Below are 26,646 nucleotides of genomic sequence, written 5' to 3'. Positions count from 1 at the left end.
TCATCTCCTAGCTTCTACTCAACCTTGGGTTTCAGCAGACACCTCTCTAGGCCTTTCCTGACCTCCCAAACAAGAATGGGTGCCCTCGTCTATGCTCCCAGAACCCCTATGCCATGTTGTACTTGCTTAATGCTTTGTCCTTCTCCTAGAGAACTGCCACTGGTGGAGGAGGAGGTATGCGTTTTCCAGTAATGGTGTCTTATCAACAACTTTTTCTTAAAGATTTTGTTTTTAAGCCATCTCTACACCCAAGGTGGGGCTGGAACTCACAACCTTGAGATCAAGGGTTGCACACTCCCCTGACCAAACCAGCCAGGTGCCCCTTATCAACACTTTTTAAAGTAATATGTTGCGATGGCAGTTAAGATTTTGATCAAAAGATGTTGGAAGAAGCAGCATGAAAGCAAGGCTGTGAGACTTGGGACTTAGGGGAAAAGGTAGTTAGAGGATGGCATCTCTTATAAGTATTCCCTCCCCAACAACCAGTGGCACAGGACCCAAGCTCAGGTCATGCCCTTCAAAGTTAGGATCTGTGGGTTTCTGTTCTCCCCCATCAGACTGTAAGTTACATGAGGGGCCCACACTATGTCTGTCTTGCTCACTGTCATACCCCCATCACCCAGCACCACATGGGACACATAGCAGGATTTTGATAAGTATTTGCTGCCTGAATAATAACTGTATGACTGAATAAATAAATTGTGTCACCTCTAGCAAGTCCCTTCCCCTTTCTGAGTCTCAATATCCTCACTGGTAACTATGAGTTACAAGGGCCCTTCCCGTTCTGAATGTGATGGCAGGCTACTTCTAATCCATTATCCGGTACTATGACGTCCGTAGGCTAATTTTGGCAAAGATCTTTAATCCCCTTCAGTGGAAGATGTTAGTGAATAAAAATTACTTATTAGGTGTGAAATCTATGCAAAATAAGTTTATCTTTTATTCTATGAGACAAGCACAGCCTTCTAAAGAAAAGAGAGAAATTAAGACAAAAATAATGGCATGCCAGATGATACAGAGAAATTTCAAGTTTACCAAAAGAGTCAGAGAGCTATGAACCACATTCTTAATTTTTATTAAAATTTTTGTTCACTAACTGTCTTGTCCCAGTTATAACCAATTTATTTTCACTTAAGAACAAGGCTTAATAAATATGTATCTACTGAAAACACGTCAGGTACCTGTGCCATGAAAATAAAACATGCCTGACCCATGACATCCACCACAATCTACTTAGGGAAACCAGACTAGAAACTAGGTGGAAATGTAAGACAAGAATGCAAGCAGGGGGTGGGGATGAAAGCAGGGGCTCATGAACTCCAGGCAGGCTTTCTGGGTGGGATTTAAGCTAAACCCACAGGAACAAATATAATGTACATAGAAAGGGGAACCACTAGGGAACTCCAGGAGAAAAAAAAAACATCCTACAGATATAACTGGAAACAATGTATTATATTTGAGGTGGTGTGTGGCATATTTAAGTTGGCCCTTTGCAATCTCCCTGCAATAACTCTGAATATTTGACCATTATAAATTCCTTCCTTTGGATAGCCTCTCTAGAAAATGAAAACACACATAGCTGTTAATGTATGGACCTCTTAAATACTTGAACTATGGAGTCAGACAGCCTTGATTTGATTACTAGTTATGCCACTTCCTAGCTGTATAACATTGAGCAAAATCACTTAGCTTCTTTGTCTTAGTTCACTCGAGCTGTTAGAACAAAAAATCAGCTTGAGTGGCTTATGAGTAACAGAAATTTGTGGGGGATCCCTGGGTGGCGCAGCAGTTTGGCGCCTGCCTTTGGCCCAGGACGCGATCCTGGAGACCCGGGATCGAGTCCCATGTCGGGCTTCCGGTGCATGGAGCCTGCTTCTCCCTCTGCCTGTGTTTCTGCCTCTCTCTCTCTCTCTCTCTCTCTCTCTCTCTCTCTCTCTGTGTGTGTGACTATCATAAGTAAATAAAGAATTAAAAAAAAAAAAAGAAATTTGTCACAGCTCTGAGGGTTGGAAGTCCAAGATGAGGGTGCCTACATGGTCAGGTTCTGGTGAAGGTTTGCTTTCTGATTCATAGATGGCATCTTCTTGCTGTGTCCTCACATGGAGGAAAAGTCAAGCAAGCTGTCTGGGGCCTCTTGCATAAGGGCACTCATCCCATTATGACGGCTCCACTCCCATGATCTATCTCCTCCCAAAGCCTCCACCTCCTAATACCATCATCTTGAGCATTAGGGTGTCAATGCATGAATTCTGAGGGACACAGACATTCAGACCACAGAACTCTCTGAGTCAAGGTTTCTCATAAGTAAATGAGATAATAAAGTGTGAACCTTAACGATTAATAGTGATCATCGACCATTTCATGCTAGCTCTGACTGCTGTCTTCCCCACAGCTAGATGGGACAGAGTGGGCCGAATAAATGAATATTTTATTAGGCAGAGCCTCCAAATAGGCAAATAATAATAGCAATGCAAACAGCTACCTGGTGCTTATTACATGCTAGGCAATGTTCTAAGCACTTTATATGTATTAACTCCTTTCATTCGTCAACAGCCCAGTGAGGTACTACTATTAACCTATTCTACATAGGAGGAAATGAAGGCCCATAGAGGCTGAGTAACCTGCCCAAGGTCACACAGGTAGACTATGACATAGCCAGCTTTAAATTCAGCCAGTCTGGCCCCAGAATCCATGCTTATAGCCACCATATCATACTCCCTCTTTGTTTTAACAACGGGTGAGGACCAGAGGCCTTGGAGAAGGTTCTGTGGAAATGGTGGGAAGGAGCAACAAATGCTGGAGGTCAAGTGTCCTACTGGACACCACTCAGCTTCAAATGAATTGGCACAAAAGAGGGGGGATGACGGCTTGGAGGAGCCAGGGAAGATTCAGGAGGAAAGCACCAAGAAGTTGAAACAACATTCATCAGGAGAACGTGCTGTCCTTTTCTGGTTTTAAAACATCTTAAGGCCTCTATTTGGTCACCACATGATCTTTAAGGTCCCTTGCAAAGCTGAGAAGCTGTGAAAATTAAAAACTGCAGAACATCATTAAAGAAGACGTTGAATCATGTTGAGGGCCAGGGGTTGTGCCAGGAGACTTGCAGAATAAATCAGAGAGCATATTCTAAAATAAACAGAACATCATGAAAATAGCAAGAGCTCATAATTACAATGAGTCATAATATGTCAGCTCATGGCAGTCACCAGAGGCAAGAACTTACCTTAAACAGTGAAGTTTGGCCAAAAAAATTAAACAAGATGGTCTGCAAGCTGCTAAGAGGAATTCTCTCCCTCAGTGATTGAGGCAGATAGATGGAAGCCAAAGCCCTTCCCGGAGGGACTTCACCAAGGTAAATCTGCCAAGGCAAGCCAGGAAATGGTAACTGGAATAATCACCCATGAGCCTGGAGCCCTCCCTACCTCCCACCGCAGCCCCAGCTACAACCCCGGAGCATCACGCTGGAAAGCTGAAGGCTGGGAAGTAGTTCCACAAGGTATGCCACACCTTTTATGTACACACACACAGGTACATCCTCACTCAGATCATAAGACAAGATGTGACCAGGGTGCACGTGCACACACACACACACACACACACACACACATTCCTTTTTCTTCCCAAACTTATCCCTGACTTCTCTCCTTCTGGGTATGCATAGAGGTGGAAAGGGAAATGACAAGTCACATGATTTGCCATGATTCTCAGAAATAAAGGCCAGTCTTTGAAAGCAGTCCTCCTTCACCCATACACCTCTGAGAGGAAAGAAAAGGAACAAAAAACCAATACAATAGCATTAGGCATTGGCCCATATTTTATGGGGCAATGCTTTTGTTGAAAAGTAAGGCAGGGTGGGATGCCTGGGTGGCTCAGCAGTTGAGTATCTGCCTTTGGCTCAGAGCATGATCCCAGAGTCCTGGGATTGAGTCCTATATCAGGCTCCCCACAGAGAAGCTGCTTTTCTCTCTGCCTATGTCTCTGCCTCTCTCTGTGTCTCTCATGAATAAATAAAATCGTTTAAAAAAAAGAAAAGTAAGGCAGGAAACAAGGCAGTAAGGCCTTAGGAATTCTGTTAGAGGCTCACTAGTAGGAAAATTTGTTGATTTGATTGAGAATAGTATTTTATAAGCACTAGAACATTTTTGAAAGTGAATGGGGACCTTTAAACTGGGACCTGAACTCTCTCAGGGTATATGGGCACCCTTACATGTATTCACTCATTTAATCCCTCTATTAGCTCTGAAATGTATGTTGCATTATGATATCAGGAAATGGTGGCTCAGAGAGGTTAAGTGACTTGTCTAGGGTCACACAGCTGGGATGTAGTTGAACAAAGATATATGTCAGTTGGGCCTCCATTTTCCCCATTATCCATGTGGCCTATCAAGGAACTATCTAGCTAGCTGTAGAGGTAGAGGAGATGAGAGTTTATAATATTTCTAAAAATTATTTGTGAATCCCAAAGCCATATGGCTCTTCTGCCAGCACAAATAAACTCTGCTAAGGCAATGAAGTACCATGGAGAAGTTATGATTTAGATTCAACGTGCAAGCAGTTCGGTACTGAGAACATGATTGGGGTTGGTTGACTTGCTTCTTCCCCAAAGTCTATAATAGAAAACCCCACATGTAACCAAACTACAATGGGAACCCAACATCTGCCTCCAGCATGACTGAGTAGCTCCGAATGGACTTGACTCTCCTACCTATAACAACTACAGAAAATAACCACAACTCAAAAGCATTAGAAAATGAACAAAAGCAGGCCAATTCTGGATAAGACTAGACACTTGGAAAAAGATAACATTACAAGGTGAGTTACCTGTTTTTACAACTCTTAACCTGATGGCAAGGTGAAACTAATGTTGTGAAGAACACTGAAAACTCTGATAGAAAACCTGTAGTCTTAGTGGCATAAATAACCATAAAACAAAGGTCAGGGTAACCACAGCATGTTACTAGAAAGTCAGGGCAGTGACGGTGGGGCTGGAGGGAGGTGGACAGGAAATTGTGGAAAGGAGAAAGCTGGAGAGGAGGAGCCAAAATTTTTTCTTTTTTTAAAATTAATTTATTTGAGAGAGAATGTGCTCCATCCCAAGATCTGGGAATCATGACCTGAGCTAAAGTCGATGCTTAACCGACTGAGCCACCCAGATGTCCCATCAGGAGGAGCCAAAATTCTTAGTAGAAAATCTGCCTGGCAGCCTGGGTGGCTCAGCAGTTTAGCGCTGCCTTCAGCCCAGGGCGTGATCCTGGAGACCTGGGATCGAGTCCCACATCGGGCTCCCTGCATGGGGCCTGCTTCTCCCTCGGCCTGTGTCTCTGCCTCTCTCTGTCACTCATGAATAAATAAATAAAACATTAAAAAGAAAAGAAAAGAAAAGAAAATCTGCCTGGCCTCTGAACCACCAATGTACAGGACAGACTCCAACTAAGGATAAAGGAACTTAACTGAGCTTTAAGCTACCATCCAAGAGATGGAATCTACAGTCCAATTCCAACAGAGTCATTTGCCTGGTGTAACAAAAGCCAATAGTTTTCTGAAGAAAATAGTAGAATCCAGAATCCCCACAACATAACCTTCACAATATCCAGATCCATGACCCAGATGTTGGAATCTGCATACAAGGATTTTTAAGCAGCTAGTGGAACCATGCTCAGGTATTTAAAAGAAAATATGCTTGCAATTAATGTCAAAAGAGGAAATAACAGCAGAGAAGCAAGCAAAAAAGGACAAAATGGAAATTCTAGAACCAAAAATACAGTATCAAAAAGTTTTAGTTTCACTGAATGGGTCCAAGTGTAACGTGAAGATGACAGATGTCAGTGGACTTGAAGAGAAATCAATAGATGTTATACTATCAGCAAAAGAAATAGTAAAATGATTAAAAGCATGAACATAGTCCCAGGGACCTGTGGGGCAACATCCAAAAATCTTATATGCATGTAATCAGGGTCCCAAAAGGAGAAGAGAGAAAGAATGGTAAAGAAGTAATATTTAAAGAAATAATGATGGAAATTTCCCCAAATTTGATAAAGGATGTAAATTTACCGATTCAAGAATCTCACAAACCTCAAGCAGGATAAATGCAAAGAAAAACACACCTACACGCATAATACCAAACTGCAAAGAAACAAAGAAAAGATTGAAAGCAATCAGAGAGGAGCGCCTGGATGACTCAGTTAAGCATCTGACTCTTGATTTTGGCTCAGGTCATGATCTCAGGGTGGTGGGACTGAGCCCTGCAGGAGGCTCCATGCTCTGTGGGGAATCTGCATCTCCCTCTCCCTTTGCCCTTCCCCCTTCTTGTGCTCTCTCCCTCTCTCTCTCTCTCTTTCTAAAATAAGTAAATAAACCTTTTAAAAATGAAAAAGAAAGATATTCTCAGATAAATGAAAACTAAGAAAATTCATCACCATCAGACCTGTACTACGAGAAATGCTAAGTATATCTCTTCAGGTTGAAGGGAAATATTACCAGATGGAACTCTGACCTTTAAATAAGAATGAAGATCATTAAAAATTATAAATACCTACATAAATATAAAAGATAAGCTTTTTCTTTCAATTTCATAAGGCTCCTTAAAATAATAATGATAACATCATCTTATGGTGTTTCTAAACTTAGATATAATATATATGACAACTATAACATAAAATATAGAGGGTGTGAATGGATATGTATGGCCAAAGTTTCTGTGTTTTACATGAATTGATGCAATGTTGCTTCTAAGTAGACTGCAAAAATATTAGAGGATGCAAATTGTGCATCTACAATCTCTAGAGCAAAAACCATCAAGAAAATAATGCAAATAGATAAAATCAAAGAGTCAATAAAAATCAAAATTCAATTGTAACAAATATTAAAATAAACCAAAAGTCATCAGGGAAAGAGGAACAAAAACCAGAAGGACAGGTAGAAAATAAAATAAAATGGTAGTCCTAAATCCAACCAGATCAAAAATTACATTAAATGTTAAAGAACTTATATACTCCAATTCAAAGGCAGAGATTTTCAGGATGGATAAAAAAGTGAAACACAAACTCTATGCTATCTATAAGAAGTGCACTTTATTTTTTTTAAAGATTTTATTTATTTATTCATGAGAGATACAGAGAGAGAGAGAGAGAGAGAGAGAGAGAGGCAGAGGTAGAAGCAGGCTCCATGCAGGGAGCCCGACGTGGGACTCAAACCGGGGTCTCCAGGATCACACCCTGGGCTGAAGGGCCGCGCTAAACTGCTGAGCCACCCAGGCTGCCCCAAGAAGTGCACTTTAAATATGAAGAAACCGGGCAGCCTGGGTGGCTAAGTGGTTTGGTGCCACCTTGAGCCCAGAGCGTGTTCCTGGAGACCCGGGATTGAGTCCCCGCATGGAGCCTGCTTCTCCCTCTGCCTGTGTCTCTGCCTCTGTGTGTGTGTTGTGTGTCTCTAGTGAATAAATAAATAGAAGCTTTAAAAAAAAAAACGTTCACCAGACAGAAACCACCTGTGACATACAAAGCCTGAAATACTTACGACCTTTTACAGAAACCCTTTGCTGACCACCCCTATAAATCCTATAGACATTAAGAAATAATTAGGAAATATTATGAACAACTATTGTCAACGAGCTTGGCAAGTTAGATCAAATAAAGCATTAGAAAAATATAATTACCAAAACAGACACAAGATGAATCAGAACACCTGAATGGCTCTACATCCATTAAATTAATTGGGTTTGCTATCAAAATACTTCCCACAAAGAAATTCCAGACCCAGAGAGTTTCCTAGTGAACCCTATCAAGCTTCTGATAAAGGAATAACACCAGCGTCACACAAATGCTTTCCAAAAGTAGAACAGTGACCATTTCTTAACTCACTTTTAAAGTTGGCACAACCCTCATCTAAAGCCTGATAAAATTAGAAAAAACTCCAGGCCAACAACCTTCATGAGCATAAGTGTAAAAATACTTAAAATATAAGCAGGTTGAAAATAGCATTATACAAACACGATAATTCAGATAATTAATCATGACCTGTAGGTTTTCTCCCAGAAATGCAAGATTGGCTTAACATCCTAAAATCAATGTAATTCACCATATTAGAAGGATAAAGGAGAGAAGCCAAATGATTGCTTCAAGAGATACAGAAAAAAAATGACAAAATTTGTCAACCATTCACAATAAAACCTTTCAGCAAACTAGGAACAGAAGGTAATTTCCTCAATCAAATAAAGGGCATCTAAAAACAAAACAAAACAAAAATCATGCCTAACATCACCGTAATGGTAAAATAGTGAATACTTTTTCTGTGATATCAAGAACAAGACAAGGATGTCAATTTAACTACTACAATTCAGCATTTTTTGGGAAACACTAATATCAAAAAGGCCAAAAGAAAGAAATGAAAGGAATAAAAACAAGAAAGACATTAAACTGTCTCTATTGCCAGATAACATTACATAGGATGTCCTAAGGAATCTCTAAAACAACTGCTACAACTACCAAATTCATAGGATCCAAAATTAGGTGATAGAGACATAGAATATCAACTTTATTTTCATATTTAACAAAATACATGTGATACTACTCCACTTAAACTATAAAACATTTTGATACTATTCTGCTTAAAACTATAAAACATAGGGACACCTGAGTGGCTCCGTTAACTGTCCAACTCTTTATCTCAGCTCAGGTCTCAATTTCATGGTGATGAGTCCAAGCCCCACATTGGGCTCCATGTTAGATATAAATAAATAAATTTATTCCTAAACATTTTATGTTTTCTGATGTTGTTGCAAATGGAATTTTTGTTAATTTAATTTTACAATTGTTTGCTGCAAGAATATAAAAATAAAGTTGATATTCTATATCTATGTCTATCTCTATCATCTAGGAGTAAGTACACTTGTGATGAGCACCAGGTGATGTATGGAAGTACTAGATCACATTATTGTACACCTGAAACTAATATAACACTGTATGCTAATGAGCTAGAATGAAAATTAAAACTTAAAATAATAATAAATAAATAAATAAATAAATAAATAAATAAAGTACAAAACTTTGCTAAGGGAAAATTAAAATCAACCTGAGTAAATGTTCCTGGATGAGAAGACTTAATATTCCTAAGAAATCAATTCTCCCAAAGTTCATCAATAGCTTCAACTCAACCCCAATCACTTTTCACATGTTTCTTTTTTGCGCACATTGATAAGCACATTTGAAAATTCTTATGGACACAGGAAAGGCCTACAATAACCAAAGCTATATTGAAAAAGAACAAAGTTGAAGGGCTCACACTACCTGACTTCAAGACTACAGTAATCAGGATAGTATGATAATGGCATAAGCATCTACAAAAGAATTAATGGAACAGAGTAGAAAGTTCAGAAACAGACCTACATCTGCATGGGTATTTGATTTTTTGTCACCAAAGCAAGCCAATGGGGAAACAAAGGTCTTGAATAAATAGTGCTGGAATAAGTGGTTATCTATATGGAACAAAATGAACTTGAAACCATATGCTACACTGTATCTCTTCACATCATACATAAAATTTAATTCAATTAAGTTTATAGCCCTAACCATTAAAGCTGAAACCATAGATTTTTTAAGGAAAGCATAGAATATTTTCATGACCTACTAGTAGGCAAAGATTTCTTAGACAAGTCACAGATTGTTTATAAAAGAAAGAACTGATAAATTATACCCCATCAATGGTAAAACTTATGCTCATCAAAAGACACCACTGAAGGCGTGCCTGGGTGGCTCAGTTTGTTAAGCATCCAACTCATGACTTCACCTCAGATCATGACCTCAGGGTCATGAAGTGGAGCTCCATGCTGGGTTCTGCACTCAGCATGGAGTCGGCTTGAGATTCTCACCTTCTCTCTCTGCCCCCACCCCCGTCTCCCAAAACAAAAAAGATAACACTGAGAAATGAATAGGCAAGTCACAGAGAAAATACTTTCAAAACATATATCTGATAAATGCCTTGTATCCAGAATATATAAAAAAAAATACTTACAACTCAATAAGAAGACAACAATCCAATTTAAAAGTAGGCAAAAGATTTTAACAGATATGTCACTGAAGAAAATACCCAAATGGTCAATACAAAAATGAAAACTCAAACTAATGCAGCACTGTGTGTCAACTGTACTTTGATTTTATTTTTTCAATTTTTAAAAGATATTTATTTATTTATTTATTTATTTGACAGAGAGAGAGAGAGAGCATAAGCAGACAGAGTGGCAGGCAGAGGGAGAAGGAGAATCAGGTTCCCCACTGAGCAGAGAGCCCAACGTGAGACTTGATGCCAGCCCCTGGGACCATGACCCGAGCCAAAGGTAGATGCTTAACCAACTGAGCCACCCAAGCATCCTATACTTTGATTTTTTTAAAAAGAAAAATCACTCCACAATCCACTTTAGAAAACAACATGAAAGGTTCTTACAAATTTAAACTTATATCTTATGAAACAGCAATCCCATTCCTAGGTATTTACTCAAGATATATGAAAATATATATCCATATAGAAATGTTTATATGAATGTTCAATGCAGTATTTATTGTTCATGATAGCCAAAAACTGGAAACAACCCCATGGCCATCAACAGGAGACTAGACAAATAATCTTTGGTAAATCCATACAATGGAATATTATTCAGCAATAAAAAAGAATAAACTATAGAAACAAAAGAATGCTACATGAAAGCAATCTTATATGAGACAGTACATATTATATAATTCCATTTATACAAAGTTCTAGAACAGGCAAAACTATGGTGGAAAATATCAGAACTTGGTTGCCAGTGGAGGTAGTAGCTGTGGGGATTGTGGTGTGATGGAAAGGGCCCAGACTTTAAAGCCAGGCATAGGTTGAATCTTGGCTCAGCCATTAGACTCTGTGTCCTTGAGCATGTTACTTAACTGCTCTATCTCCTTATCTGTATAGACCGTAGCTCAATGCTCCAACATATAATAAGTACTCCAGAAATGGTACCTAATAATAAAGTAACATGAGGTGATTTTGGGTCACAGAGCCAAAGGTGGTGTCATTGCACACCTTGTGGACACCATTCAAAACAAAGTGTTAGCCTACTAAAGGTTCTATCTGAATCTACCCTGGGATATTTGTATTTTCATAGGGGTCCCTTGAAGACTAAACTCTTTAAAAAGTATCTCCTCTCTCTCCCAAAGAAGTATTGCAATAGTGCTTGCCTGATTTGTTCTCAGTTCCCTGGGCTGGACTCACCTCAGGGTCTGTGCCTTCTTCATAGGAGTGAATGCTGAAGGCCATGCCTTCAAATGTGTGGTCCACCCGCAGGACAGCCAATGCCAGCCTGGCTACCATCAGATTAGCTGTCCTCCCAGAAAACTCCATCTTGTGACCAGCACGCTCAATTATCCTCAGGATTCTGCAAGGAACCGCAGGGAGAAAAGAGCACTCCTACTGCTTTAATATAAAACCTATTCTCCTTATGAGATTTCCTCAATGAAAGATTTTTCCTTTAGGTTTATTCACTGTCTTTATATTGTTTAGGAATTATCAAATAAGAGCACTGGCTTTGGAGTCAGACAACCTGAGGTCTAAATCTTAGCTCCTCTAATTTCTAACTGCATGGGCCAATAAAATAACGTGGTTGAGCTTCAGTTTCTTCACCTGCAAGCTGGAGGTAATACTAGCACTCCTCTCACAAGGTGGTTCTCAAGATTAAATGACATTGTTATATATAAAGCTAAATCCTGCATGGCCCCATAGGCCAAGAAATTTGGATTTTATTCTATGTGTAACAGAAAGCCACTGAGGGGCTTTAAAAGCAAAAGAATGACATGATCTGATATGTGCATTAAAATATCCTTCTGGCTGCCATATAGAAGAAAGACCATAGAGAAGCAAGCATAGAGGGGAAGGAGCCCAATTATGAGGTTACTGTAGGTCAGCTGAGAGGTATGAGGCTGGGGACTAGGGTGGTGGTGATGGTGGGGATGGACACAAGTAGATGGGTTCCAGGAATATTCCAGGGATTAAAAATATCACATCCAATGTCTCCTACAAGACTTGGTTTTTGATTGGCTATGAGGTAGAGGGAGGTGACTTATTATTCCCAAGCTTTTTGCTTGAGCATAGGGTGGATGCATTTGAAAGAAATTGGGGGACCAGGGATCCCTGGGTGGCTCAGCGGTTTAGCGCCTGCCTTCAGCCCAGGGTATGATCCTGGAATCCCGGGATCAAGTCCCACATCAGTCTCCCTGCATGGAGCCTGCTTCTCCCTCTGCCTGTGTCTCTGCCTCTCTCTCTCTCTCCCTGTGTGTGTGTATCTTTCATGAATAAACAAAATCTTTAAAAAAAAGAAGTTGGGGGACCACCAGGACTGGGAAAATAGAGTGGAGGTTTGGCTTGAGGCAACTATCTATTTGAAAAGCTGCTGTGATTAAGGATCAGTTATAATTTTGTGATGCGGGACGCCTGGGTGGCTCACCAGTTGAGCATCTGCCTTCAGCCCGGGGTGTGATCCTGGAGACCTGGGATCGAGTCCCACATCAGGCTTCCCGCATGGAGCCTGCTTCTCCCTCTGCCTCTCTCTCTCTCTCTCTCTCTCTCTCTCTCTCTCTTTCTGTGTCTCTCATGAATAAATAAATAAAATCTTTAAAAAAAAGAATTTTGTGATGCATTCTTCACAATTGAGATTTGAGTGGATGTCCTCATTGCATTGTAATAACTCAGCTTTCTATGCATAGCCACCTGACCTTGAAAATTTGGTGGACTGTATGCAAAGGAATGAATAACAAATATTATACATGTTATGAAATAACTTATTTTACCAAAGTATTAGTACTTACTCATTTCTTACTTCATGCAGATCAGATGCTGAATTGTTTTGCTTTCCCAAAACAGCATTGATTATTTGTAATATAACCTGGGTTAGATTCATACTTATCTCATGACATTGTGAAACATCAGATACTTTAGAAACAATAATCTTTGTTTCTTCTTCATCCAGAAGAGGGGATTCATTTATTAAATTTAAAATGTGCTCTGCAACATCATCCGCATTCTCTGGGGAAAGAAAATTGTAATAGAAAACCTGCATTACTTAGTTTGAGGCCATGCTGGTCTACTTCCTTCCCTTTAAAAAGTAAAGGCAGTCAAATGCAAATATCTACCCAGGCAGCAAAATTTACAGTAAAAAAATGCTGGACTTCAATTTCTACAATAGGCAGAGTCCCAGAAAATAGCACATAAGTCAAGTTTTTATTCATTAAATCCTTTTTAAAATACACCAGGGAAACCTTTTTGTCACTGAAGATCATCTTGCAATTAGATTCTAATTAAGTTAAGACTTTTGAGTATTGGATTGAGTTAAGTAGATCCCACCTGTACTAAAATATCAGCAAACACTCAGTCTGTGTTTTCATAATCAAGGGTGGTGATGATATTTGTCTGTCAAGAACCAGCAACCACAGAAAAGAAAAGCAAATATGGACCACATATAATAAAGAGCATCTTAATTTAGATTTTTTTAGAGAGAGTAAGAATAATAGATATTAACTCGCCCACTTTTTTCTTCACTTTTTATTATGGAAATTTTCATACATGCACAAAAGTAGAAAGAATAGTATAATGAGTCCCCATGTACCTCATGAATCACCTAGCTTCAACAAGTGTCAATGAAGAGCTAATCTTATTTTATCTACACTCTCACCCACCTTCCCCCAACCCCAGAATATTTTAAAGCAAATCCCAGACATATAATTTCATCCATAAATACTTTAGTGTGCATCTCTAAAACAAAAGACCTGTTTGTCATAACCATAGTGCCAGTATTTGTTAAATTAATACAACACAAATTAAATTCTAGTTCAATATAAGCGATATAAAGCTAAGCTCCTTGTGGTGCCCTCTTAGCTTAAAGCATTCACACTTAAGTCCAGTAACCAAAATACAATGGAAAATAATCGAGAAATAACAATGCATTGAGAAAAAGTCCAGAGAGAGATTATACTCATAACACACTTAACCTGGATTACATTACAAATAACCAAGTCTGGGGACACTTGGGTGGCTCAGTGGTTGAGCATCTGCCTTTGGCTCAGGGCATGATCCCGAATCCGGGATCGAGTCCCACATCAGGCTTCCAGCATGGAGCCTGCTTTTCCCTCTGCTTATGTCTCTGCCTCTCTGTGTGTGTCTCTCATGAATACATAAATAAAATCTTTTTTAAAACCCCCCCAAAAAACAAATAACAAATAACCAAGTCTATTTGAGAGAACAAAATAAATTACCAAAATAAAATAAAATAAAAAATAAATTACCATAAACATCCTCCTTTTTCTCTCTCCCTTCTCTCCCCCAAACAACTCTCTGTCCTTGTCGATGTAAATTAAGCAATCTTAACTGAAATTCTATCAATTTCCCCCCCTTAACAATTTACTTCAATCTGCCCAACAACGGCCTCCCCTAGGAACTTAGATGGAAGAAAGAGGGAGGTTGAACAAGGTTGTAATTACTTCTAAATTAATATTTTGTCCTTGTTACATCTATCTTCTGGTCAGTTAAAGAAACAGAAAACAAGAAGACAGGGAATGGAAGAAAAATGTAGCACTCTCATTCACAGATCTTTTTTTTTTAAGATTTTATTTATTTATTCACGAGAGACACAGAGACATAGGCAGAGGGGAAAGCAGGCTCCATGCAGGGAGCCTGATGTGGGGCTCAATCCCGGGTCTCCAGGATCACACCCCGGGCTGCAGGCAGCGCTAAACCACTGCGCCACCAGGGCTGCCCATTCACAGATCTTTCTATCACTCTCATTAAATCTTCAGGCTTTCCTGTAAATGGGAGAGCCAGAGCTGCCCACCTGGAGTATTCTTTGGGCCTCAGTGGTGTGCCTTTACTTCATGCAGTCCTTCCTGTCTCAGAAGGAAAGTAAACAACAGGCCAATGGGAGACTAACTATATTGTGGAAAGTAATTGTAGAGTTATATGTTTTTTAAGCCAAATTCAGGACAAATTACTCATTGTGTAAAAATGTTAAGTCCTCAGGCAAAAGCAGCAAAAACAATCCTCCCTTATTTGCTGTAAAATAAATAGACCCCCCCATTGCTTAAAATAGTTTCAATTAATCTGCCAATAATTGCAGCAATCAAAACAATAATAATATCTGTTATTTATTAATTTCTATGAGTCAGTATTGCAATTGTCTACAGCTGCATAACAAACCACCCCAAAACATCACAACTTCAAACAAGAATTCATTATTATCCCTCATGGTTCTATGTGTTGACCAGTTTCAGCTGCGTGGTTCTGATTTACAGTCTCTCATCTGGTTGCAGTCAGATGGTAGCTGGAATTAGAGTCATCTGAATACTAGACTGGGCTGGAAGTCTGAGACAGCTCACTCGTATGGCTGGCAGTTGATGCCCATGGACCAGTCACTTGGGGCTGTTGTCCTTTGAGGGTCAACTGAGGCTGTTCCTGACACATGGCCTCTCCCAGTGGCTTAGGCTCAGTGGTATGCTGGATCCAGCCTGTGGTATACTGGAACCAGCTGCTATCAACTTGTCAGAATGAATTGTAAATTTTCAGGAATTTTGTGAGCTGGTTGTTAAACACAACCATTATTGAAAATTAAATTATATCAACTTTTAATTAAATAAATTTTATGGTAAACAATGGTGATACTCAAGAATCATCACTTCCTAATAATTCTGCTACATTTTAATAATCTATGCTTTGGTAATTATTTATATCTATGGTTCCTGTGTATCTCTTACCAACTTCATGCTCAGTAATTGCATGTTGTAGTTTGTATTCGGCCATCAGGGGATATTACACCAAGGAAATCAACAAATGGAGCAAAATTACCTTTTTTGGCAGAGATGGTTGTTAACTATTTTCTAGCACACCACTGTTGAGGCTTCTTATAGCATGGTGTCTGGGTTCTGAGAGGAAGAATCCCAAATGAGAGCATACAAGAGAAAGGAAGCAGAAATTTCCAGTCCCCTTAAAAGTTAGTCCCAAAATTGGCTCAGTGTCACCACTGCCAAATTCTACTGGGCTAAGTAGTCACAAGGCAGCCCTGATTCAACTTCTAATTGACAAGGAGGGAATGAATTGATGGTGGGCATTTTGGAGACAAGATACCCCAAGACATTATACACACATTCTCCAATTTAATCATCACGATAGCCCTGTGTGATGGGTACTAATATTATTCCCTTTATACAAATAAGAAATTATGACACAGAGATTCTAACTCAGGCCTCTTTGATTCCAAAGCTAGCGTTTCTAAATATCACTTTCTACTACAGCATCTGTGCCTTTGTCCCTTTTCTCCACAGTTTGGGGGTTGGAACAGCTGTGCTTCCCAGTTCTCCCTGTCATCGTTCTCTCTCCACCATGCACTGTCTTACCCCAGGGGCGGGATGGACACACACAAGAGACAGCTTTGTGGAAAGCTCCAGGCAGCTTCATTAGAGTGTGATGCATCTTAAATATTTTGAAGGTCACAAAAACTGGGCAAAGAATCCACAGACCTTTGAAATAAGATACCTTTTTGAACTCTGTGATATTAAGGAGTTACATGAAATGAGCATTTAACTGGGGAACTGACAAGTTTTTCTCCAACCAAGATATCTATGCTTGTCAGCAAGATTGAAAGCTAAAAAAAAATTGTTACAACGTGAATGCATTTTCTTTCTCTGACATTGTACTCATTTTTCATTAACTTCCTAACTTACAAGGAGAAGCATTCCTCCAAAGTGAATAAATCTGATCACTTATTTTTTAGTTATGTACATTACAGCCACCACACGACTGTTCTCATCCTCTGCAGATTTTTTTAAATAAAGTGACTTTGGACAGTTAATTTTCTAAAAATCCTAACCCAGTGCCATGCTTTTCCTATTCTTATGGTTGTTTAACTTTTTCTCCTATGGAGAAAATTCTATTATCGTGTCTAGGAAAAACGTGTCGCCCAGAGGAGGGAGGTCAGCACAAAACACAGACCTCTCTAACTTTTTGTGCACTCACTTCACGTTGCAACCCTTCCTAGTGTCCTGACTCATGATTTCAGACCTAGAAACCATCAGACCTGTGCTTACTTTTCTAATTCTTCTACATATTCCTTGGCAAGGATCTCAAATTTCCATCTTCTGCAAGGAAGACAAGTCCGAGGAGTTCACTGCCTCAAGACAATTCCCTGTCCTGCAAGGCACTGGAATGCCTGCGCCTCACTTTTCAACTAGTCGTATGAGTGGGGGGGGGGGGTGCTTCACACGATAGAGCAATGCCTGACAAGATATATACAGACTGAAATCCGATGAGGGAAACTTACCCACGCTTTCAAAACACTGATAAGGAAGGGCAATAATTTAAGAATAGGACTGCAAGGGGAGGTTGGGGGAAAGTTCACGAAGCGCTATATCTATTACACTGGTCAAAATTAGCAAAGACAATCATTCAAAGACTCTGGAGGTGGGCAGCCCAGGTGGCTCAGCGGTTTAGCGCCTCCTTCAGCCCAGGGCATGATCCTGGAGACCCGGGATCGAGTCCCACATCGGGCTCCCGGTGCATGGAGCCTGCTTCTGTCTCTGCCTCTCTCTCTCTGTCTCTGTCTCTCATGAATAAATAAATAAATAATCTAAAAAAGCCCCACAAAGTCTCTGGAGGTTGATTAGAGATCTTACAACCAATTGAGATGTATTTAATCAATAAAATCTCTGGAAACTTGGTCAGTATAGTGGGAAACCATAGCTTTTGAGCTAGGAACTGTGGCCGTCTCCCAGAGCTCTGCCTGGTGGAAAAATCGCTCCACTGGGCTAGATGGTAGTTACCATCTCCCCCAGGTCCCTGGGGTAGAAGAACTATTCTCAGTGGATTATGAGGGCCAGTGAGCATTGAAAGTTCCCATATTTCTGACTCCAGTCTATGGAAGATCCATACTGGGCAGTGGCAGCAGCTGACTGCCAGCAATTAGTCCCCATCCCCCTCACACTCACACACAGTCCCTGTTCCACAGGGAAAACCCAGGTGGAGGATCTTTTGAAGGAAACATTCATTACCCCACCATCTCCCAAGGTCTTGCCCCTTAGGACAGATATTTTTTTCACAGTGAAGGGTAAGAGAAAGCCTCAAAGACTGGCAATATTCTGTCTCTGCCAAAGGGATGGGCTATAATGGGATCAGATTCTGGAGCAACTTATGCCCCAGGGCTTTGTCAAAAACAACAAAGCCATCAAGACACCTGGGTGGATCCCAGGATCCTAGGATCAAGTCCTGCATCAGGCTCCCCACAGGGAGCCTGCTTCTCCTTCTGCCTATGTCTCTGCCTCTCTCTGTGTGTCTCTCATGAATAAATAAAGTCTTTAAAAAAAAACCCAGAGGGATCCCTGGGTGGCGCAGTGGTTTGGCGCCTGCCTTTGGCCCAGGGCGCGATCCTGGAGACCCGGGATCGAATCCCACATCGGGCTCCCGGTGCATGGAGCCTGCTTCTCCCTCCGCCTGTGTCTCTGCCTCTGCCTCTCTCTCTCTGTGACTATCATAAATAAATAAGAAATTTAAAAAAAATTTTAAAAAAAAAAAAAACCCAGAGCCATCAACTAGCAATTAGGAGGCTGGCTAACAGCTGGGTGTGATCCTGAGACAAGTGAACCATCCAGAAGCTTAGCAGAGAGATCCAAGAAACAGAGAGAACCTAGCTAGGACCACAGTCATCCCTGGCATCCAGGGAGAATGCTTACAAGCCCAAAGCTGCATCTTCTAAGGAGAAACATCAGAAGATGTACACTTCAGGGACAACAGGCTTCACTGAACTAGTTCAGCCAATGGTATCTTTTGTAGAAATAGAAAAGGCAATTCTGAAATTCATATGGAACCACAAACACACACACACACACACACACAAACCAAATAGTCAAATCAATCTTGAGAAATTCAAACAAAGACATCAAACTCCTCGATATCAAGATAAATACAAAGCTACAGTAATCAAAACAGCGTAGTACTGGTATAAAGACAGACCAGGCAGCCCGGGTGGCTCAACGGTTTAGCGCTGCCTTCAGCCCAGGGCATAATCCTGGGAGACCTGGAATCGAGTCCCATGTCAGGCTCCCTGTATGGAGCCTGCTTCTTCCTCTGCCTGTGTCTCTGCCTCTCTCTCTCTCTCATGAATAAATAAAATCTTTTTTTTAAAAAAAGACAGACCTATAAAACAATGGAACAGAATAGAGAAGCCAGAAACAAATCCACAATATACCATCAACTGATCTTCAATAAGAGAGCAGATGAATGCCTGGATGGCTCAGTGGGTTAAGCATCTGCCTTCAGCTCAGGTCATGATCCTGGGGTTCTGGGATTGAGCCCCATGTTGGGCTCCCTGCTTAGTGAGGAGCTTGTTTCTCCTTCTCCTTCTGCCCCCTGCTTATGCTCTCTCTCACTCTCTCTCTCTATCTCAAATAAATAAATAAAATCTTGGGGTGCCTGGGTGGCTCAGTCGGTGAAGTGTCTGCTTTCAGCTCAGATCATGATCCCAGCATCCAGGAATTGAGCCCTGCATCAGGCTCCCTGCTCAGTGGGGAGTCTGCTTCTCCCTCTCCCTTTGCCCTCTCCCTCTCCCTCCTCGTGCTCTCTCTTTCTCTCTCACTCTCTCTCAAATAAATAAATAAAATCTTTTAAAAAAAAGATCTTTAAAAAAAAGATTTTATCTATTCATGAGAGAATGAGAGAGAGAGAGAGAGAGAGGAAGAAGCAGGCTCCATGCAGGGAGCCCGACGTGGGACTCGATCCCGGGACTGCAGGATCACGCCCTGGGCTGAAGGCAGGCACTAAACCACTGAGCCACCCGGGCAGCCCTCATTGTTTTTTTTTTTTTTTTTTCTTCTTTTTTTTTCTTCTTTTTTTTTTCTGTTTTTTTTCCCTCATTGTGTTTTTTAATAAAGATTTTACTTATTGGGGGATCCCTGGATGGCTCAGTGGTTTAGTGCCTGCCTTCAGCCCAGGGCGTGATCCTGCAGTCCCGGGATCGAGTCCCACGTCAGGCTCCCTGCATGGAGCCTGCTTCTTTCTGCCTGTGTCTCTGCCTCTCCCTCTCTTTCTCTCTTTCTCTGTCTCTCTCTGTCTCTCATGAATAAATAAATAAAATCTTTTAAAAATAAAATAAAAATTAAAAACACAATGAGATATCACTTCACAACTGTCAGGATGACTATTATCAGAAATCAAGAGATGGGATCCCTGGGTGGCGCAGTGGTTTGGCGCCTGCCTTTGGCCCAGGGCGCGATCCTGGAGACCCGGGATCGAATCCCACGTCGGGCTCCCGGTGCATGGAGCCTGCTTCTCCCTCTGCCTGTGTCTCTGCCTCTCTCTCTTTCTCTCTGTATGACTATCATAAATAAATTTAAAAAATTAAAAAAAAATAAACTCATTTAAAAAAAAAAAAAGAAATCAAGAGATAACACAGTATTGTCAAGGGTGTGGAGAAAAGGGTATGCTGGTACACTGTGTGTGGGAATGTAAATTGGTGCAGCCATTATGGAAGACAGTATGGAAGTGCCTCACAAATTAAAAATGGAACTACCACATGATCCAGTAATCTCACTTGTGTATGTATATTCAGAGGAACTAAAATCACTGTCTCAAAGAGATATCTGCACTCACGTGTTCATTACAACATTATACACAATAGTCAAGATATGGAAATAATGTAAGTGTCCATCTAGAGATAAAGAAAATGTCACACACATACACACACATTGGAATATCATTCACCTTCAGAAAGGAGGAAATCCTGCCACTTGCGACAACATGGATGTACCTGGAGACACTATGCTAAGTGAAATAAGCCAGACACAGAAAGACAAATATTGCATGATCTCACCTATATGGGGAATCTAACACAGTCAAACTCCCAGAAGCATAGAGTTGAACCATGGTTGCCAGGAGCTGGCAGAGGAGAAATGGGGAGTTGCTAATCAACAGGCATAAAGTTTCAGTTAAGCAAGATGAATAAGTTCTGGAGGTCAGCCTTAAAACATTGTACTTTAAGAATTTGTCAAGAGAGTAGATCTCATGGTAAGTGTTCTCACTACAATAAAATAAAATTAAAAGAAGAAAGAAAGTGGATTAGAGGTTTCCAGGGGCTGCAGGGAGGGGGTAATGAGAGTGCCTGCTGATGTGTATGGGGTTTCTTTTTGGAGAGATCAAAATGTTCTGGAATTAGCAGTGACTGTTGCTAACAGTCTAGCGAATATGCTAAAAACCATGGAATTATACCTGTTAAATGGGTAAAATTTTATGATATGTGAATATCTTCAAAAAAATTTTTAAACTGCAATGAGATATCAATTTCTACTTATCAAATCAGCAAAGATCCAAAAATCTGATAGCATACTGTGTTGATGAAGATATCCGGAGACAGGTGCTTTCATACCTTGCAAGTGGGAGTATGAACTAGTGCAAGCATTACAGAGAGCATTTTGACACCATCAAAGTATGACTGACCCAGCAATTCTACTTTTAGGAATTTATGTTTCAAGTATAACCCACTTTTGCAAAATGACATATGTACAATATCCATTACAGCAGTTTTGTAAGAATAAAATGTTATTAATAGCTTAAACGCCCACCCACAGGAAATAGGTTAAAGAAATAAATTGTGGCATATCCATGCAGTATAATGTAATGCAGTGATAAAAAGCATGAGGAAGCTCTTTATATACTAAAATGATAATTTCTGCAATATATTGTTAACATAAAGCAAGGTGCAGAGTACAATGGATACCAAGCTCCACTTTGTGTACTAAGAGGGAGGGAGAATATACATGTATATGTATATGCATACATATGGTGTGCGTATGTGTAAATTTTCTCATAGATACATGAAATATTTCTGTGGATATTTATTAAATGCCTGGTGTCAGCAATAGGAAGATGTTTCACTGTATATCCTTTTTGGTTTTGCAACATTGAACTATGTGAAGAATTACCTATTAAAATTGTTTTGAAGGATGCCTGGGTGGCTCAGCGGTTTGAGCATCTGCCTTTGGCTCAGGGAGTGATCCCAGTCAGGGGATCAAGTCCTACATCGGGCTCCCTGTGAGGAGCCTGCTTCTCTCTCTGTCTCTGTCTCTGCTTCTCTCTTTGTCTCTCAGGAATAAATAAATAAAAATCTTCTAAAAAAATAAAAATAAAATAGTTTTGGTTTTTAAAATAGATTATTTATTTATTTATTTATTTATTTATTTATTTATTTATTTGAGAGACAGAAGGAGGGAGGGGCAGGACGAGAGGGAGAGCAGACTCCACACGAAGCTCAGAGCCCCACTTGGGGCTCAATCTCACAACCCTGAGATGGTGACCTGAGCCAAAACCAAGAGACAGATGCTTAACCTACTGAGCCACCCAGGCACCCCCAAACTGTTTTTGTAAAGATTTATTTATTATTTAAGAGAGAGAGTGTGTGTGCAAGTGAGCAGGTAGAGGAGCTAAGGGAGAGGGAGAAAGAGAGAGAGAATCTTAAGCAGACTCTCTGCTGAGCATGGAGCCCGAGGTGGGTTCTCTCTCACCACCCTGAGATCATGACCTGAGCTGAAACCAAGAGTCAGATGCACTCAGGCACCCCCCTATTAAAATTGTTTTAGGGGCACCTGGGTGGCCCAGTGGTTGAGCACGTGCCCTCCGCTCAGGTCATGATCTTGGGGTCCTGGAATAGAGTCTTACATGGATAAATAAATAAAATCTTTTAAAAAAACGGTTTTAAAATGAAAAATAATAATTAGCCAAAAATTATATAATAAAAAACACTAGAAAGCAAAAAACACTGATGGTCCCAACTTAGCATGCCCCACTCCCACCAACATTAAGTACCTAGTTTCTGAAATCGGATCTTTGTAAGGTAGATTTTCCTACCATGAGGCTTGCCTGTACCCTCTCGTCTCGGGTCAAGCAGACGAACTAACCAAGGTTCCATTATTTCATTAACGTGTACAGAACAGTCTTACCATCGCTGATAGTAATGTTAGCAAGATCCATGATCTTATCAGGAAGTCCTTGAAGCAGTTTGCATTGTTTCAACTTTGGTTTTTCCCACTGAGATTTGCCAGTATTGATATTGATTGAGCTGAAAAAGAAAGGAGAGAGGCACAAAAGGCCTTCTCATTGGAGAATGAGGCCAGAATAGTCTTAAAGTAAACAAAGAAGGGACACCATGTAGCCTTGGCATGCCTCCCCTCTGCCCACTCCCAGCCTCTGGGCTGAGATAGGGCAGAGTCTGGTCTCTGAAGTAGCTTCTCGAAACTTGGTTGTTCCAGTCTGTAAATGTAACTACATTTATTAGGCAAGGTAGAAGTTGAAACACTGTATCAACAGAACTGAATCTATCAAACCACCAAGCAAGGAGAACTTATTTGCAACTTTTGAGCCAAGCTGGACGCTAAAAGAACAGAGACGGAGGGATCCCTGGGTGGCTCGGCAGTTTGGCTCCTGCCTTCAACCCAGGGTGTGATCCTGGATTCCCGGGATCGAATCCTGTGTCGGGCTCCTTGCATGGAGCTTGCTTCTCCCTCTGCCTGTGTCTCTGCTTCTCTCCCTCTCTCTGTGTCTCTCATAAATAAATAAAATCTTTTTTTTATTATTTTTATTTACTTATGATAGTCACAGAGAGAGAGAGGCAGAGACACAGGCAGAGGGAGAAGCAGGCTCCATGCACCAGGAGCCCGATGTGGGATTCGATCCCGGGTCTCCAGGATCGCGCCCTGGGCCAAAGGCAGGCGCCAAACCGCTGCGCCACCCAGGGATCCCAATAAATAAAATCTTAAAGAAAAAGAACAGAGATGGAGAAAGGCTCCCCTGCCCTGAAGCAGAGCAAATAGCACAAGCAGAGAAAGAGACACAAGGAGGCACCCATTGGAGTCCAGAATAGCAAATGGCCCTTTTTGGCCGGCATGCATGGTAAAAAGGGAGCTTGCAGGTCTTGAGCACTGTATTTTGGAGTTTGGACTTAATACTTGGGGCAACATGGAACCAGAGCAGGGGGAAGGCGAGGAGACTGCTCTAATAGTAGACAAGGGATAATAGTAAGAGTGTGCACTGGGGTCGTGGCAGTGGGGATGGAAAGGAAAGGCTACATGGGAGCTCTGATTGTGATCACAAAACCAGCATGATTTGCTGACTGATTAGATGTATGAAGAGAGTAGGACCCAGTCCAAGATATTGCCTTCCAACAGAGAGCTTTTAAGCCTCTGTCAAAACCTGCTGCCCTTCTGGTCTGCCTACTTAAGTTAATGGCATAAACCATTAACAGCAGAGAGTCAGAGAAGAGAGACTGATGATTTAAAGAAGGAAAATGATAAGGCAACAATAGAAGGGTGATTTAGTAAATTATTATGGCCCATCAACGAGGTAGATTCTGAGGCAATTTTTCGAAATGGTCATTAAGAAGAAGAACATAAAACATAGAAAATGTTTGATCAACTATTGAGTGAAAAGGTAAATCACATTATTGAGATGAGGATGGTGATTACCGCTACATAAAATTCCATAAAACTTAAAGGCACACAGGGAACAGAGAGGTGAAAAAAAAAATCTGCCAACCTAAAGCCAGCTGTGTTCAGGTGGCGGGATTGTAAGTTACTTTTTCTCTTTTGTCTTCTTGAATATTTTTCTAGAATGCTCTTATGTTACCTGCATATACTTAAGTCAGTCCAAAGGGTGAAAGAAGGCAGGATGGAGTAGAGGGGAAGGCGGGAGCCTACTCAGACAAATGACAGAAGCGTGGCCCCAATTAAGTGGATCTTTGAGTCTCTGAACCAGCAATTAGAACTTGGCCAATACGTACCAGATTCTAGTAGCATTTCCATTCCTGTTTTTTATGCATCTAGTTTGGGCTGTCTCAGTAGGGTTGGTTAAGAGCCATTTATAGGTTCCTTTGTATTTAGAGACTGTCTCCTGGGCTTCACACTTTCCCGGCTCTACAGAGAAACACCACAAGTAAACACCAGCAAATAAAAGAGGAAACTTTTTCTACCAGGCCATTTAAACCAGGCTTCACTGAAATACATGAAATGCTGCCTTAAAAAAAAAGCCTCCCAGGGGGTGCCTGGGTGGCTCAGTAGGTTGAGCATCAGCCTTCCACTCAGGTCATGATTCCAGGGTCCTAGGATCCAGCCCCTCATTGGGCTCCCTGCTCAGTGGAGAGTCTGCTTCTCCCTCTCCCTCTGCCCCTCCCCACTGCTTGTGCTTGCTCTCTCAAGTAAATAAATAAAATGTTTAAAAATGTAATAAAATAAAATAAGCCTCCTGGGAAAAACTCACACTTGGCCCTTTTCATTAAAACCACAAGTTGACAGGACAGTTTTTTTGTCTTGGTTTTTTAAAAATGCTACATTTTGGGACACCTGGGTGACTCAGTGGTTGAGCTTCTGCCTTCGACTCAGGGCATGATCCTGGAGTCCTGGGATTGAGTCCCACATCAGGCTCCCTGCGTGGAGCCTGCTTCTCCCTCTCCCTGTGTCTCTGCTTCTCTCTCTGTCTCTCATGAATGAAATGAAATGAATGAATAAAATCTTTTAAATAAAATAAAATAAAATAAAATAAAATAAAAATGTTACATTTTCATTGAAAAAAATTCAGGCCACACCCAAAAAAATCTTAAGTCCTCAACCTGCCAACTGCCCTCCTTCTGAGGTATCCACTGTTAGTGACAGGAAACCAAAGGCTGACTTCTCCTTCTGGGTAGTTCCTCCCTTCCTAATGCACTCTGGGGTGGATTTGGTTTTAGTAAACCCAATGTATCTGCCATTGCCAATATTAGACACAAGAGCTCTGCTCTGCTGGTGGTGTGCCAAAGGCAAGGTTTTGCTGCCAAGTGTCACATTAAGGGAGAAGTGACCTGGGCTAAGTGTGTGTGGTAAGTTTCCAGTTTCTACTGACCACCCACTGGGTTTGTGACCCTGATTCCGGAAATCTTTCCTTCAGGTATTGACAGAGTGGCCAAGAGAAGTGGCCCAGTCAGCCTGGTCTGGCCATGTCAGCTGCTTCCTCTGAGGACAGCCATCAAAGCCATTTGCAAGGTGGGCTCTGCCTGTGGCTTCTATGTTTCTCTGCCTCCCATCTCACTGTCACTTGGGATCACAGCCTTGCCCTCTGCTACCTAATCAGTTTGTTGCCAAGGATTGTGTGTTCTAATGCCTCTGTGTGTTATCTGGGTTAGCCTGATGTTTTTCCTGCAGTCCACTGGGGAAAAGTAAGAGAGCTGGCAGCCATGGGCAAGGAGATTGGAGTGGTCTAATAGCCTTCCTCTTTACCATTAAAGGAAAGAAATGCCCGTGAGACAAATTCTGGATTGTTCCCAAATCACTTTACTGGATGAATAGCCTGGCTATATCAATCAATAAATTAGCAAGCATCTATTGGACAACTATCGTGTGGAATGAGGAAGCTCCCCAGGCCTCTGGGTATTTATGCAAGAGAGACAATCTTCCCTCTCTGTTGATAGACTGGCCACTGCTGATAGCCAGAGCTGACCAATTGTCTCTGGTAACCCCTCTGTATTTTTCATCAGCTCTTCTGGGTAGGAAGGTTGTCAGGGCAACTGAGCACTGACAATGTGGAAAGGAACATGAAGACAATTCCTCCCCCCCCTCGTCAGAACTCAGGATGTGT

The 26,646-nt window shown here is 41.1% G+C and overlaps 1 protein-coding gene across 1 annotated transcript in view; it reads right to left on the bottom strand.

Annotated features, from left to right (window-relative positions):
* ADGRG4 (adhesion G protein-coupled receptor G4) overlaps positions 1-26,646 on the bottom strand; it is an 85,937-nt gene that overhangs the window by 28,866 nt on the left and 30,425 nt on the right. The window contains exons 8-12 of the mRNA XM_041740084.1: positions 24,821-24,953; positions 22,986-23,104; positions 12,828-13,044; positions 11,239-11,401; positions 3,224-3,358 (exon numbers count right to left, since the gene is read on the bottom strand). Coding sequence (XP_041596018.1) covers positions 3,224-3,358; positions 11,239-11,401; positions 12,828-13,044; positions 22,986-23,104; positions 24,821-24,953 — 767 coding nt within the window. The remainder of the gene's footprint in view (positions 1-3,223; positions 3,359-11,238; positions 11,402-12,827; positions 13,045-22,985; positions 23,105-24,820; positions 24,954-26,646) is intronic.

Source organism: Vulpes lagopus, chromosome X (genome assembly GCF_018345385.1).
Source record: "Vulpes lagopus strain Blue_001 chromosome X, ASM1834538v1, whole genome shotgun sequence".
Taxonomy (NCBI): domain Eukaryota; kingdom Metazoa; phylum Chordata; class Mammalia; order Carnivora; family Canidae; genus Vulpes; species Vulpes lagopus.
The sequence above is the reverse complement of the archived record's forward strand: the minus strand, read 5'-3'. Positions and strand labels throughout refer to the sequence as shown.